The sequence below is a fragment of the Mustela putorius genome, unplaced genomic scaffold (genome assembly GCF_011764305.1).
Source record: "Mustela putorius furo isolate JIRA1106 unplaced genomic scaffold, ASM1176430v1.1 tig00000127_pilon_pilon_pilon, whole genome shotgun sequence".
NCBI classification, from domain to species: domain Eukaryota; kingdom Metazoa; phylum Chordata; class Mammalia; order Carnivora; family Mustelidae; genus Mustela; species Mustela putorius.
In genome coordinates this window covers 9790383-9805716 of record NW_025421288.1, presented here as the reverse complement: position 1 = coordinate 9805716, position 15334 = coordinate 9790383, and the positions used below count along the sequence as shown (strand labels likewise).

The following is a 15334-nucleotide window of genomic DNA, read 5'->3' as shown; positions in this document are numbered from 1 at the left end:
GTCCTGGGGGGTGGAGGCTTGGGCGTCCCAATTTCCACCTGTGAAGCAACGGCCTCAGCCCCTCCCTCCGGGTTCCCTGACCTCATGCCCACCTCTCCCCTTGAGACCCCGCTCTTTGACCAACTCCTCATTGAGGTCACCCCCCCACCCCGCCCAGTTACTTCTCAGTCACAGCACCGCCCTCCATCAGGCCCCCCAGTAATGTCCCTGTGTCCCCCATCGGGTCCCTCACTCTAGCGGCCTCAGCCCCCTCCTGGCCCTTCCCCCTCTGAAGGCTGTAATATCCGTTTCACGATTTGGGGGCTGAGTTGCTATAACAACAGACGGGGATTGTGTTGTGAAGAGCGGCTCGCTCTCTGTGCCGCCTCCACCCCTGCAGCCTGGTCGGCTCCCCTCCCTGCAGCCCTCCGCCCCAGCCTGGCCTATTCCCAGCATGTGTGTGTGTGTGTGTATGCAGATGTGTGCCCAAGGTCTGCCCTGCCCAGGGAGGGTCACGTGTGACTGTCGTTTCACGGTTGCATGTGTGAATGTCATGTAGAAGCTTCCACACTGCGTGTGTGTGTGTGTGTGTGTGTGTGCGCGCACACAGATGCACACGCTCTGTTTGCTGCATTTTCCCTCCACCCTGGGTCCCCACTGGACTGTGCCTGGGTGAAGGGCCACACTGGGTGGGTGACTTTGGGGAGGGGTGCCTTCAGGTGGTGGGTCCCAGCTAGGTTGGGTCGCCTGAACCTTGGACCTTGGGGGGAGACGGTCCTGTAGCTGGGAGGAGGGGCTGGAGGTGCAGCAGCTACCAGGTGACCTTTCCTGCCCTTGATGGGCAAAGGTGGCCCAGGGAGCTTGGGGTGGGACAGGAGACAAATGCTCACTCTTCCATCTCTCCCTGCCCCTGCCCTCCTGTCCCTTTTTACACCCATCTAAAAGGGTCTGTGAGAGTCTCTGAGTCACTGCCCCTGTCCGCCTGTCTCTCTGTGTCCTGGTGCCTGGCTGGACACGTCTGTGGATGTGTGTATGTGTGTGGGGATGTGGTGTGTGGGGATGTGGTATGTGTAGGCTGCGGGGAGAGGAGCAGTGGGGGATGGGTGGGGCAGTGGGCTTTGGGGTCAGAGAGGCTATTTCACATCTACAGACCCTGACTCAGCAGTGTCCATTCTCTGAATCCTCTAGTGGCCTTGGTGGAGCCAGCTTGAGGGTCTTTCCATGGTCAGCGTGGGCCTCAAGTCTGGGAGCTGGCTTAGGGATAGCTCTTCCAGACCCCTAGAAATCGCCCCTTGCAGTCTGGGTCCCCTGCTCCCCCACACAGTCCGGAGAGGAAGACCACTTGTTGGGCGGTATCCTCGCCCATCTATTCTCTGTAACTGGCCACTTTTGTGCAAAGTGCTTTGCGGGGGTGGAATGACCCTGTGAGCCAGTCCTCTGTGAGCCCTGTTCCCCTGGCCCCGTGCATTCACCTTGGAGTGTGCTGGCGCTTGTGTGCTCAAGTTTGTATACATACGTGTATGTTCTTGGGCAAGCGTGTGCTTCCTGTGGGGATCTTGCCCACAGGAGATGAGCAAGGGGATCACTGCCCATCTCGCAGTGGGGTGTCCCTGTGTGTCTCTTTGGGAATGCCTGTGTGCACATGGATAGGTGCGCATGGCCGTGAGTGTGCTGCGCTGTGCCTGTGCATGCATTACCTCCGGCTAAAGAAACACCACCTACTACGGGCTATGCAAATTATGGTCCCTGCGACAGAGATCAGGGTTCTGGGTGAGGTGGCAGAATGGTGTGGTACACACACACACACACACACACACACACACGCGCGCACACAGCCTCATTCAGAAGCCCAGTGTCCAACTTTGTGGTACACACACTAGGTGCCAGGTCCACCTTTGATTGGCTGAGTGAGTGAAGGGGTGTCCCCTTCCTCCCACACTCATCCACGCGCACATTCAGGGTGTCCTCACAGGGAAGGCCTCCACCCAGCGCCGCGCTCACTCTGAAACTCCCGGTTGTGGGGAGGAGCACAGAGGACCCGGCTGCTGCCAGCATTCCTTCAGGGATCCAGGCAAAGTGCAGCCTCGCCTCTGCCCCCAGACCTGCTCCTACCCACGTCCGGAGTTCCGGGCAGGACCGGGAACCAGGCTCCAAACTAGGATTCCCATCAGGCAGCGCTGGGAAACCCCAAGCCCTTAGGTCAAGCCCGCCATCATCGCTGCCTTTCCCTCTCCGACTGCCTTCTTCCTTAGAGACCCTCACGCCTCAGTTCTAGGGGAAGCCAGGGCGTCCTCGGGCGGTGGGAGGCGGAGGCCAGGCTAAGGGCTTGAAAAAAGCCCCCCACGGCCTCGGGCTGGTCTTCCTTCCCTGGGCTCCCGACAGCCTGGGCCCGCCCTGGGCGTAACCAGTAGAGGGCGCTGCGACCCGGGTCCCTCACTGGTCCTGCTCCCTCCGTGCCCCAAGTCCGGGCCCACAGCCTCTCCTTGGGCACGTCCCAGTCCTGGGCGCTGCTACACGGGGCCGTCGGCCGAGGGATGCGGGAACGGAGAGCCGGACCCAATAAGGGAGAGGCTAGGGCGTCTGGGTTGCCAGAAAAGACTTTGGGGCTGGATTGGGGGTCTGCCTGGTTGGGAGCCCCGGCGCCAGGGCTAAGGACCGCGAGAGGCGGGGAAGAGCTCGGATGCCCTGGGGCCGGGACGCCTGGGTCCCTGGCAGGGGAGGGAGGTGGGCCCGTGAAGCCGCGGGACTGGCGGCTTCTGCGCCTTCGCATTGGCTGCGCCGCTCGTCCGTTAGCGCAGCGTGGCCCAATGCGCGTGTCTGGGGGGCGGGCACTGGTGCTGATGCTGCCGTCAGTCGGTGTTGCAGGGATGCGGCGGCGGGAGCAGCCGCCCTGACTCGCAGAGCATCTTCCTCCGAGCGGCACCGCGGCGGGGCGGGCGGGCGGACGAGCCGGCGGGCGGGGAAGCGGCGGGGAGCGAGAGAGGCGCGAGGCGGCCGACACCGCTGGCCCCGGCTCTGCCACCCGCTGGAGACGGGGCGACCGTGGGGCTCTGATCCCCACCCTCCAGCTCCTGCTGCCCCCAGAACCAGGTACGGGGGGGGGGGGCTGCGGCGGAGACGGGCGGGGGGCGGGAGCGGATCGGGGGAGGGGAGCGATCGGAGGGGCGGGGGAGGCAGGAAGGATGGATTGGGGGGCGGGGGCGCTGCCGCGCTGAGAGGGCTGGCTGGGTGACAGCGAGGAGGCTAAGTGGCTGGGGAGGGGGTTGGGGGTCGGAGGCTCCCTGTGGAAGGGGCACTGGCCTTGAGCAGGGGTGAATGGAGAGGGGTGGGATGGAGGGTCGTTGGGGGAAGGGATGGGGCAAAAAGGAGGGGTATCTGGAGGGCTGGGAGGGAGGCTCTGAATGGGGGTCCCCAGTCTGAGCTAGCCCCAAGGGCTGGAAGCAGTGTTCGTCCAGAGGGGCTGGGAAGCTGTTGTGCTCTGAAGGGTCTGCAGGGGAGGAACCAGTGAGGAACTGGGCTTGGTGGGCGAAGGAGAGGGCGCTGGAGAGGGGAAAGAGAGAAGTGGAGAGGCAAGGAAGGAGCAGGGGCCAGGCCAAGGGCTTCATACTGGGGGGCACCACGGAGGACCAGGCTTTACTGGGGGATGGGAGCCAAGGGGAGAGGAGGTTATCGGGAGGGAGCAGAGGGGAAGGTGCCAAGATGCTCGAGGCGGAGATGGGTCTGTGCTGGTGGAGAGCCGGGAAAGATGGGGGGGGGGCCTGAGGGAGAGGAGCGGAAGCTTGCGGGGAAGGTTGGGGGCGATGGAGAGGGAGACTGGGAAATCAGTAGGAGGGGGCTGTGCTGGGGTGGAATGCGCTGGGGGCTGCGACGGGGTTATGGTCAGAGAGCGCTGCAGGGAGAGGCAGCTGCAGGGCCCTGGGCTGGCTCCCCCACCTCCAAAGAGAAGGGGACCATTTCTCATGTCCCAGCCTCTCCCCCAGCTGAAGGAGCCATCTGCCCTGGGTTCTTTGGGCTGGGTGTGAGCCCTGGAACCCTTGATGGGCCCTTGGAGGCGAAATGGGCTTCTCAGAGGGCGGCTGTCTTCTTTACTCTTAACCCCCACCTGAGTCCTGGGTGGAAGGCATTTGGTGCCTCATTGAACGAGCCAGGGCTGGGAGGCGATTGTTCCTTGGTGCCTGGAGGTGAGAGGGGTAGTCGTCCAGACCTGGAGGGATGGAATAAGCCTCAGGGGGTGGGTCTTGGGTGTCCAGTCCTCTCCACTGCTTTGCGGGTTTCCATACAACCCTGGTTTTGTATGTGTTGGGGGTGGGGTGGGGTGGGGTGGGCGATGGCCTCCCACTCACTCCTGCCCCTGCCTCTGGCCACCTGCCTTGTGTCTGGGTATTCGTTTTGGGGGGCTTGGGGGTTTTGCATTCTCTATCTTCTGCCAGAGAAGTAGAAAGAGAGAAAGGAGACAGAAGGAAGAAAGAGTGGAGGGAGGTCGGGTGGTCTGTTAATCGTGAGGCCTTTGGATTTGTGGGGTGCTTCGGCCACTCCAGTCCCTAAGTCCTCCTGCCTCCAGGGACGCCCCTGGGGATGCTGGCATCTGAGGCTGGGTTGGATCTTCCTGAGGGCAGGGCAGAAGGGTCTAGCTGGGGGTGCCTTCATTCCCGCTGGAGGAAGTGTTCTCAGACCCCTCCTGTCCTCAGAGCCACAGGGGTGGATGGGACTGACAGACAGGCAGAGGCCAGTGGTCACTGGGTGGCTGGGGAGCCCTCTCCAGGAGTCGAGGTCCTGTCCTGGCTTCTCCGCTTGGGCTGAATCCACACTACGGGCTCCTGAGAGGCTGGCTGGGCTCTGGGGGTGCTGTTAGGGACCTCTCTGGGCAGTTCTCTGTCTCTGCCCAGGTCCAGCTGCTCCTTCCTGCCCGCCCTTGTCAGTGACACAGACAAGCTGACACTGATACATACACTCGGCGGCACCCACCCAGACACACACCTACACAGGCACACACACCTGCGTACACAATACGCCTCCCGGCAGCACCCCGCCTACACTCCCCACCCGGGGAGACTGCCACCTTGCTGCCTGCCTCCGAGACCTCCCCCAGGTGCCCTGCGCTCCTGTACACGACACACGCCTGGCCCCTACCTGGCCCCAGAGCCCCAGCTCTGCACTGTCAGCCCTCATCCACACACACACACACACACAACACACACAGAGCCCCCCGCCCACCCATTCACCTCCCCAGGATGACGCAGCCGAGTCAGCGCACCTGCGCTCCTCCCTACACACCCTCGCCCCCGGACACACCCTCCTGGACACCCCCCCTGCTCCAGTCAGCATCACATGGGTCATGGTGCCACTTTGCCTCAGGCCTTTGTGTGTGTGTGTGTGTGTGTGTGTGTGTTTGTGCACCCTGGCACATACTTATGCTCACTAACACCCTTTATGCCCTGGCTCACCCCCTATGCTTCTCCCCCACTTTCATTCACTCGCATATCTTTGTTCCTTGAAAGAGAGCACGGCCCCCTCCCAAGCCCCAGGGCCTCCCACCCATCCCGGATCAGGACCGCAGTCCCCCCTGTCACTCAGCTACACCTGGCCTTCCCCAGGAACTCCCAGCCCACCCCTTCCACTAATCCTCAGGGGCTCTACCCCCCCGACACAGGGGCCACGCTGTCCATTCATTCCCAGCTCTAAGCTCAGCCCCCAGGGGGACGCAGACCATGTGTCTCACACGCCACCCACCCTGCTGCTCCATCTGTCGGGGCGGCTCCCCGCCTGGCCCCATCCACACCGGCAGGCAGGCCCGTGGGGCTCAGAGACTCACTCAACAGATAAGCCAACATCGTGGCACCCAAGACATTACTAAGCCTTCTTGCCACCACCCTGGGGGGCCATGTGGGCTCCGCTCTGCCCCTCAGTGAGCCTCCGCTCCTCATCTGTAAAATGGGGAGGGTCCTTGTACTTATCTTGTGGGGTTCTTGCAAGGACCAAATAAGGGAGCAATAATGGTAACAAGTTTATGCATCGCGTTCCTACCGTGAACCCGCCTCTGGGCCAAGCACTCTGAAATTCACCTCCTGTATTTGTCAGGACTGGAGCGAGCCTCCGGCAAGCGGGGGCTGATTCCATCATGATCATGTAACCTTCCACACACGCGTGTGCACACACCTGTCCTGGGTACCTTTAGGAACTGACCCAGGTACCTCCTGCTGACTCACAAGGCTGCCCCTGGAAACCATCTGTTCCCTCTGCATCACTGGGGTGTGCCCACCCAGGTCGGTGTCTCCCAGCTGTGCACAGCTCAGGGATGGGCGTAGAGGTGAGCTCAGTGCTCCCACTGTCTGCCCCAGCCTCCTAGGCACCCGTGCCCCAGCCCCCACTTTGCCGAGTCATTCCAACGGACCTCCGCCCCCAGCCCACCCAACTTCTCAGCCCCACACCTGACAACAGCCTCGTTGTGTGTGCCTTGAGCTGCCTGCCGCCTCTTATGCCCAGCCCCCTGATGCTTCTCTCCACGTGCACAGAGACCCACTCAGGGGGCCGCCATGTGTATGACATTCACTTCAGGCGGTGCCACTATGGGGGACTCCCTCTGGTCTTTAGACCTTGTCCCACCTTCCTAGGCAGGAAGAGGTGCCCAATAGAATTGGGGAGGGCCCAGGGAGCAAAATTTGAGTCCCAACTTTGCCACCTCCAAACTCTGTGACCTTGGGCGGGGGGGTCCCTTTCCTTCTCTGAGTGTGTTTCCCCATCTGCAAAAGGGGGGAGTGAGAAGCCCTGCCTTGATTGCTTCCCTCACTGGGCCTGGTGGAATCAAAGGAAACACGAGACACGTGGAGTTTTGCAAATTGCAAGATGCTGAGATGAGATTTAAATGTAATCATTAACACAACACATCCAGGCTACGCCAGGCGCTGTCATGAAGTGCTTTACATATATTAACTCTTAATTTGGACAACACCAGTCTTACCGTTATTTTACATGTAAGGAAACAGGCCCAGAGGGGCTAAGTAATTTGCCCCAAGTCACACAGCCAGAAACGGGTAGGGCTGGTATTTGAACCCAGGCTCTGGGGTGAGTGCCTCTGATCACTGCTTTGTTCCTGCAGGTTGCTAAGGTGAGGCCAGATGCCAACACACTCTAAGTCTCCCCAAAAAAGTCATCAGGGCTAGAAGGAAGGAGCGGAGGAGGAAGATCAGAACTGTTTGTGGCCCACCAAGCCTGCCTGTGGTTTTAAGGAGGAGAAGGGATCCTCCAAAAAACACATTGGGACTGAAAGGGACCTTAGGGCTCAAGTAGTGTGATGGCCCCTCCCATAGGATCCAAGGGCCCCCTCCTGAGCCGCTCTGAGCAGTAGTCATTCTGCTCAGAGCACACACCTCCACAGAAAGGGAACTCACCACCACCCCCCCGGAGGCAGCCTACTCCACTGTTGGAGGTTCTAAATTGCCAGCAAGCCTCTCTTTAGCTCGAGCCAAAATCTCCCTCCCCCTAACACGCACTTCTCCCACCTGTCCACGGGCTGCCTTCTGGGGCCACCAGAATGTGTGCAAACCCAGCTTTTCCTCCCTGGCGCCTGGGGGAGGCCCCTGCTGTCACACTCCCAGCTGGCATGAGAGGAGCTGGCGTGAGGCGCAGAGAGCCAGAGGGAGGCTGGCATTCCCATGGCTGGAGGTGTGTGTGCGTGCGCACGCGCGCGTGTGCTATCGAGGTGGCCTGAGATGGGGTGGGTGGGTGTGGGGAGAAGGCCCCTGGCCAGGGGCTCTGCCAGAGTGGGCACAGACTCTCTGTCTTCCTGGAATTTGCCTCTATTCGCTCAGGTTGCCCTGATGGTCATGGGGAGGTGGGGGGCAGGGAGGGAGCTGAGGCTTTTGGTCAGGCTGAAGGCCCAGGTCTGGAACAGTGGGTACAGTGGGAAGCATCTAGAATGGAAGGCCAGGGGCCTTCGTTTTAGTCTCGCTCAGCTGGGTGGCCCCGGGTCAGTCATTGCCCCTCTCTGGGACTCAGTTTCCACCTCAGAGAAGCAAGAGGGTTGAACTCCAGGAACTCTGAGTTCTGTGGTTCTCATTCCCGGGGGCAGGCTCAGTCTGGGTTGTCTGAAGAGGGCAGTGGCCCCTGTGAAGTCCCCGTGAGAGAAAGGGGGACTCCGAGCTCAACACTTTCTTCCCTGTGGCCTGTGGAGCGGACCAGGTGGCAGGAAGGCCATAGGCATTGGAAACTGCCCACCCCTTACCTGCACTCACGCTTGCGCGAATGGATTTATCTTGCTATGCTCTGGAAGCCTGGGGTGATGGGGTGGCCCATCAAACTGCCGAAACAGGGTGAGATGAGACAGTGTGTGTGGTTTCCAGCCAGGCGCTGGACGCAACTAGAGAGCCCAGAAGTTACAGCCCACGTGACACTGGCCTGGCCGTGGGAGATGAGAAGGCGGCTGTCAGCCTAGAAAGGCCTAGAAAGAGTCTGTGGGAGCGGGCTCAGTGGGTGAGAGAGTAGGCCTCTCAGAGGAGCCTAGTCACCCCACACCCCCGGCCCCCGCGCGCCTCCCCTCCCCACCGGCTCCAGGCTCCAGGGGCCATCTGTGGGTAGGAGGCGCTAGGAGGCTGACTGGGTGCAGAGTCCCAGGGAACATGGGAGAGGTCAGGTCCCCAAAGGAACAGTGGCCGGGGGCCAGCCGTGGCTGGCAGTGTGCACTGCGCTGACGTCAGTCAGCCGACAGGATATCCCGAGGCTGCTCTGGCCTCTGTCCCTGCACTGACAGTGGGCATTGGAGAAGAAAAGTAGGTCTTGGGGAGCAGGGCCTGGATGGTGGGGGCAGGGGGGTCCCAGTGGGGGAGGGGCCGTTGCTCTGTACAACTCCAGGGGAACCATTTACTTGATGTAGTTGTGCAAGGAGATCTGAGGCCAGAGAGCCGTGTGCCAAGAGTAGAGGAAGGTTAGTGGGTCCTAGGTTTGCAGGAAACCCCTGCATCCTGGGCGGAAGGGGGGGTTGGAGGCTGGGTCAGCAGAAGCTTCATCCCGGGGAGGGGAGGGAGGGCGTGGCAGGTTTCCCAGGGAACTGTGGGGTGGGGTGGGGTGGAAGGGACCCAAGTGTCCGCTTAGCATATCCTCCTTCTGGGGTCATCTCTGTCTCCCGAGCCTGCAGCTGCCCCAAAGGTTTCTGGGTCCCTGCAGAGAGGACCCGGGGAGGACTGGGGCTTCCTCCTGGCCAGGCCGGCAGCCCCTGTGCCCGGCACTGAGCCAGCCTGGCCTGGGCTGTGGAGCTGTGGGCTGTGGGGAGAATGAGTAATGAGTCTTGAGGGGCCCTGGTTCCCAGACCCTGCCCTCACCCCTCCCTGGAGACACCGCCGAGGCCCACTCTCTGCCCCCACAGCTGCCTCTCAGCACAGTGCCCGCTCCCTACTCACACTCTCCCTCCACAGCCTGGCACAAACGCGCCCCGTGGAGTCATCCCCTCCCGAACTCTCATGCGTTTTACCTCCCCTTACCCCCACTGGCCTCCAGGGACATTCCTTCTGGCTCCTAGGACCCAGGTGTCTACCGCCCAGCCTCTGGGGGCCTCCTCACCAACCTCCACTGGATCAGTGCTCTGCCGGCCTCCCGAACAAGGGAGACCCGGCCCCGGAGGCATTTTCAGTAAGAAGCCCTCTGCCAGCTCCCTGGAGGGTGGGGGATGTGAGTATGACAGGGGGACTGGGTTTCGGGGTGGGGCAGGGGAGCTAATTCCCTCCCTCTCCTGAGCTGAGGGGCGAGTGGACAGCAGCACGAAATCCCATTCCCTCTGCTAGTGGAAATCGATAGCTAATTAATTCCCTCCCCAAAATGTGTCCGGAGGTGGGGGTGGTGGTGGGGGTTGGGAGAGAGGCAGAGAGAGGCTGGGCCAGTCAGAGACTGAGACCCCTGCACGGGGAGGGAGAGAGGAAGGACCAGTCACTTTTCTGGTCTTCTGGCCTGTGCCTCCGCTGGGGGTCTCCCTGCCCCCTCTGGAGAAGAGGGGGTTTGGCTTCTCCCTTCCCCCAAGCCCGAGGGTCCCCTTCCCCTGCCCTGGGCCAGGGTGGGGGTGCATGTGTATGGAGGGGGTAAGGGCGTCAATCAGCCTGGGAGCAGGTGCTGTATTTAATTTGATTGGCTAATTAGCCCGCGCATGTTAATTATCTCCATTACCCAATGAGGAGAGGCAGTGACAAAGCTATATATAACCCGGACAGTGTTCGCAGGGAGAGGGGGCTGTCTGCCTGCTCTGTCCCCTGCTTGGGAAGGAGCAGCCCTTTGGCGGGGGCCGTGAAGCAGGACACTTGAGTCCCCACTGATGCCGGTGGGTCTGGCTGGGGAGTGGTGGTGATGGGGGGGTGGGCAGCAGTCAGAAGAAGCCAGAAGGAAGGACCTGAGAAGGGGGGTTTGAGGGTCTCTTGGGGATGGCTCCCCAGACTCTCCCGCTGTTCTCCTAGGCTTTCTGTGCCCCTTCTTCCTTTGGCAAACATGTCACTCCAACCATCCCTGCCCTCCCGTGACTCACTCCTCACTCCTCTGCTATTGTTTTTTTAGGGGTCTCCTAGCTTTCTCTGTCTCCCTTCATACCCCAGCTTTCTCCCATGGAGAAGGGAACTGCACCCACCCGAACTTCTGCCTCACCCCTCTTCTCTTGTTCGGGTTCCCGCTGCCCTGAGCTACACCCGAGGCTGCCCCACACTTTGTGTCCTTCGTGGGGAGACTGGAGTCTGACACATGAGGATCTAAGTCCCAGTTCTCTGCTGACCGAGCTGTGTGACCTTGGGCTAGTCTCTAGTCTTTCTATGAGGGCTTCCCCAGTGGTTAGTGGGAATAGCAGGGCTTCTGAGAGTGATTAGTAAAATGCTATTTGTAAAAAGGCTCAATATGCAGGGCCTTGACAAATGCTGTTAGGATTAATTTTCTCTACGGTCTCTTTCCCCTTCTCCCCATCAGGCCTCCTTTCTCCTCCATTACTCTTCTGTCTCTGTCACTCTTCCTGTGATTTCCACCCCTCAAACTTCAGTTTTTCCCTGTCTCTTCCTAAACTTTGGCCCTTCCCTGCTGCACTCCCAGGCTTCTCCCCATCTCCTTCCCTTCCTCCCTCCCCAAAATAAAATCAATGCAATATTCAGGAGGGTTGTTGGATATAAATAATTACGACTCGGGAGTTTAACGAGATGCAAATTCCCCTCCCCGGTGTGGGGTATAAATTGCTCTCTGACAGCCCGTTACAAGGGTAATCATTTCAGAAAGGCAATTTTATGTAAATAAGGCTGCCTGCCTCCTGGTGGCTCCCCCAGCCCTGAATGGGGTGAAGAGAACCCAGGTACCTGGCCGCGCCTGAGGCTGAGGACTGGGAACTGGAGGTGGAGTGCGATAGACGTTTAGGTTTTGGAAGGATCTGGGCGGGTGAGCAGCGGGGTTGGGGCCCAGGAAGAGGTGAGTGTTGTTTGGGGGCATTTGGAGACATGTGTCTTTGCATGGATGGAGAGGGTTTGGGGCCTGGGTGCCTGGGTCCTAGTTGGCTTCTCTCCCTGGCCCCCTTCTCATCCAGGTTACCCAATAATCCCATTGACGAATTGCCATTTAATTAATCCCAATGAATTATTTAGCAACTTCATTATCCAGCATCAGGAGCTGATGAGAGAGCCCCCGACTGGATGGTTGGTGGTGGGAGCGTCACCAAGGCCTTGGGTGGTTCAGAGAGAAAGGGGCGGGGGCGGGGCGGGGGAGTGGCGGGGGAGTGGTCGCCACCTGGTGGAGCGTCTCCAGGCCTCACCCACAGGAACTGGCCCTGGTCCTGACGGGAGGCGAGGGTGAAGGCGTCCGACTTGGGCTCCTACCGGACTTTAAGATGCTACTACCCACCCGCCCACATCTCAAATTAATAATTACCTTAATGAGCGCCATAACTCTGCAAGGGCTGGGCCCCCAGTCCTACGGTCTTCGGTGGCGGTGTCTCTTGCTCTGGGGCCCTCTCCGGGTAGGGCCGGCTCCTCGAGTCCTAAAGGGAAACAATTGAGTGCTTGCTGGTGTGATGGGGGAGTCAGCACTGCTGATCCCCTCCTTAACCCTCTCCCCTCCTCCGAACCCCTCATTAACCCTTTCCTCTCTGTTTCCCCCGCAGGCATCCCTCCCCCATCCTTCGTTGGAGCCCGCAGCGGGGGAGGGGCGCCGCCGCCGCCGCCGCCACCGCCGCCCGGGGAAGCCAGTACCTGGGCCTCTGCGCCTCTCCCCACGGCCGGGCCCATGGCACTGTGAGCCAGAGAGGGAGCCCCGCTCGGTGCGGGGGGCGCCCGGCCCCCTCCCCGCCCCATGCGCCCGCGGCTCTGAAGCCTGAGCGGGGCCGGGGGCCGGGCGGGGCCGGGGCCGCCGGAGGCATGGCGGCCGAGAGCCGGTGGCGGCCGCGGTCGCCGCGGTTGCTGCTGCTGCTGCTGCTGTTGGTGCTGGCTGCGGGCGCCGGCGGCCTGGAGTTCGGCGGCGGCCCCGGGCAGTGGGCTCGCTACGCGCGCTGGGCCGGCGCGGCGAGCAGCGGCGAGCTCAGCTTCAGCCTGCGCACCAACGCCACGCGCGCGCTGCTGCTCTACCTGGACGACGGTGGTGACTGCGACTTCCTGGAGCTGCTGCTGGTGGACGGGCGCCTGCGGCTACGCTTCACGCTCTCGTGCGCCGAGCCGGCCACGCTGCAGCTGGACACTCCGGTGGCCGACGACCGCTGGCACATGGTGCTGCTGACCCGCGATGCGCGCCGCACGGCGCTGGCGGTGGACGGCGAGGCCCGCGCGGCCGAGGTGCGCTCCAAGAGGCGTGAGATGCAGGTGGCCAGCGACCTGTTCGTGGGCGGCATCCCGCCCGACGTGCGCCTCTCGGCGCTCACGCTCAGCACCGTCAAGTACGAGCCGCCCTTCCGCGGCCTCCTGGCCAACTTGAAGCTGGGCGAGAGGCCCCCCGCGCTCCTGGGCAGCCAGGGCCTGCGCGGCGCCGCCGCCGACCCACTGTGTGCGCCCGCGCGCAACCCCTGTGCCAACGGCGGCCTCTGCACGGTGCTGGCCCCTGGCGAGGTGGGCTGCGACTGCAGCCACACAGGCTTCGGCGGCAAGTTCTGCAGCGAAGGTGAGCCCGGGGGAGCCACTGCTGGGCGCCTGGGCTCTGGAGTCAGGGCTTGCCCGCGCTGGGTCCCAGGGTCACTCATGGCCTTGGGGGTTGCCGGCGGCCAAGGACGTGTGATAGCGTGCCAGCCCGCGGGGTCGCGAGGCGTGTCCTTGCGAGGGGTGGGTGAGGATGCCCGTCCTGAGGAGAGGGGGCGTGTGGCTAGCCAGTGACCTGTGTTGACGTGGCCTCTGGGTAGTACTGTACCATCTGTAAGAGGTCCTGTAAGGGGCTGGCCGGAGCCCGAGGGTCCGAGGGCTTGAGGGTCTGTGGGTCGGGTGTGTGAGGGGGTGTGCGGACAGGATGGGTGCCGGCGGGCTTTTGTGGGCGGGGACTATGCGGCTGTGAGATCTACTGTGGGTGCAGCCTGGAAGGCTAGGCATTGTGCAGGTCTTGTGCAGGTTGGGACGGTGAGGGGTCTGTCCGTGGTGGGGGGCGGGTGGAATGGGAAGGGCTGCGGGTGGGGCCGGTATGGGCGGGGCCTATGGAGGTGAGGCGTTGTGGGGCCAGGCCCGTGGAGCAGGTGCTGGCAGGTGCTGTCTGCCGGGCCATCGGAGAATTTGAGAGTGAAGCCTGGGAAGTATGGCTGGTGAGGCCGGGGCTGGACGGGACAAAGAGGACCTGGGCATGGGGAAGAGGGCACGCAGCGAGGGCAGGTGAGGGACAGTGGGGATGGCCAGGTTGTGCCTGGAAAGGGAGATTTCAGGGAGGGAGAGCTTCCACCAGCTCCCCAGCTTCGAGGGGAGGCGCTGAGTGAGATGGGACAGGTCGTGGGGGTGGCGCCGGTCCTGGTCCCTGAGGGCTGTGGTTCAGGGGGACGGAAGGAGGGACTTGAAGGCACCTGTTGTACCTTGGTCTGGCGGGGCGCTGGAGGAGGCGCTCCCCATCAGTTTGGGGACTAGGATGGGCATCTCCTTTGACCCTGGTCTGTGGCAGCAGGCATGCTTTCCTCTGCCCCAGACCCCTAGAAGCTGTTGGCCACCTAGCCACTGTGTGTGTGTGTCTGTCTGCCCCCTCCCCAGAGAGGTGGAGACTTTTGGGGAGTGTGTGTGTGTGTGTGTGTGTGTGCCCTCAGTGTGTGTGTGTGTGTGTGTGTGCCCTCAAACTAGTGCGGCCGTGGGACTGTTTTGGGGATGGGTGTCCTCCTGGCTGTCAGCATGTGCGCAGCCATGGGAGGAGCCGAGGCTGCCGTGTGGCCCTGGGTTTGGGATGCGCTATATTTTGACTGTGTATCCATGGTTGTGGTAGAGGAATCCTTAAGGAAACTGTTTGGATTGCTTTTGTGGGGTTATTTGCATAAGGCGGTGGACTGTATCTTCAGGAACTGTGTGTATTAAGTTAACCTGACACCTTCTCGCCTTTTCTCCAAGGAATGCAGGTGCTCTCTAAACTGTGAAAATGTGTGTCTGTGTGTGTTCGGCTGCACACAGAGGCTGGGAGTCTGGCAGTGTGTATTACGTGTGAATGGTCTGCTTGTCTAGAGTGGGGTTTACAGACAGGAGCTGCAGGGCCCAGGAGAGTAACCAGTACACAAAAGAATACCCGCCTGCATGTATCTTAATGGGAGACCTCAGTAAGAGCCTGGAACTCCATAAGAAATCTTTCTTTCCATGACTTTGAATTTGATTCTCTGATCTCCATGACCTTTCCCCTCCAAGTCTTTCTAAGAAAACAGAATTAAGGGGCACCTGGGTGGCTCAGTGGGTTAAGCCTCTGCCTTTGGCTCAGGTCATGATCCCAGGGTCCTGGGATCGAGCCTTGCATCCGGCTCTCGGCTCAGCAGGGAGCCTGCTTCCCTGTCTCTCTCTGCCTGCCTCTCTGTCTACTTGTGATCTCTTTCTGTCAAATAAATAAATAAAATCTTAAAAAAAAAACCCCTGGATGAACCACCCATCTAACTTGACGGAAAGGGAATTCGAGCTATGGAGAGGTTGTAGTAGCCGATCCTTGGGCTCACTGGCAGAATCAGGCCTGAGTGTTTGAAAGATACAGCCAGAGGCACATTGGTCAGTCAGAACCTCGTGTCCAGTCCCCAAAAGGATTTACTGGCCAGAGGCTCCCAGTGAGCCAAATAAGGTTTGTGCTTCTGAATACAGGTTGTGCGGTTGTGTGTCTGAGGTGTGTTGGAGTACCTGTGTGTGGGAGGGACAGTGTGTGTATCATATGTGTGTGTTGGGTGTGAATGAGAGGAATGTTTGTGTTAACTGTGTTGGAGCTGGGAGAGACAGCT

The 15334-nt window shown here is 61.1% G+C and overlaps 1 protein-coding gene across 20 annotated transcripts in view; it reads left to right on the top strand.

Moving 5' to 3' along the window:
- The first annotated feature begins 2833 nt into the window (after nucleotides 1-2833).
- Nucleotides 2834-15334, top strand: part of NRXN2 (neurexin 2) — a 105709-nt gene continuing 93208 nt past the window's right edge. For 9 of the 20 annotated variants that reach the window (XM_045064381.1, XM_045064355.1, XM_045064399.1 and 6 more), the window contains exons 1-2: nucleotides 2836-3069; nucleotides 12083-13068. In XM_045064381.1, the coding sequence (XP_044920316.1) occupies nucleotides 12336-13068 (733 nt within the window). In that variant the 5' untranslated portion in view covers nucleotides 2836-3069; nucleotides 12083-12335. Of the gene's footprint in view, nucleotides 3070-8673; nucleotides 8745-12082; nucleotides 13069-15334 lie in introns of those variants that run through there. The other 11 variants (XM_045064450.1, XM_045064412.1, XM_045064456.1 and 8 more) reach the window with 4 other exon arrangements.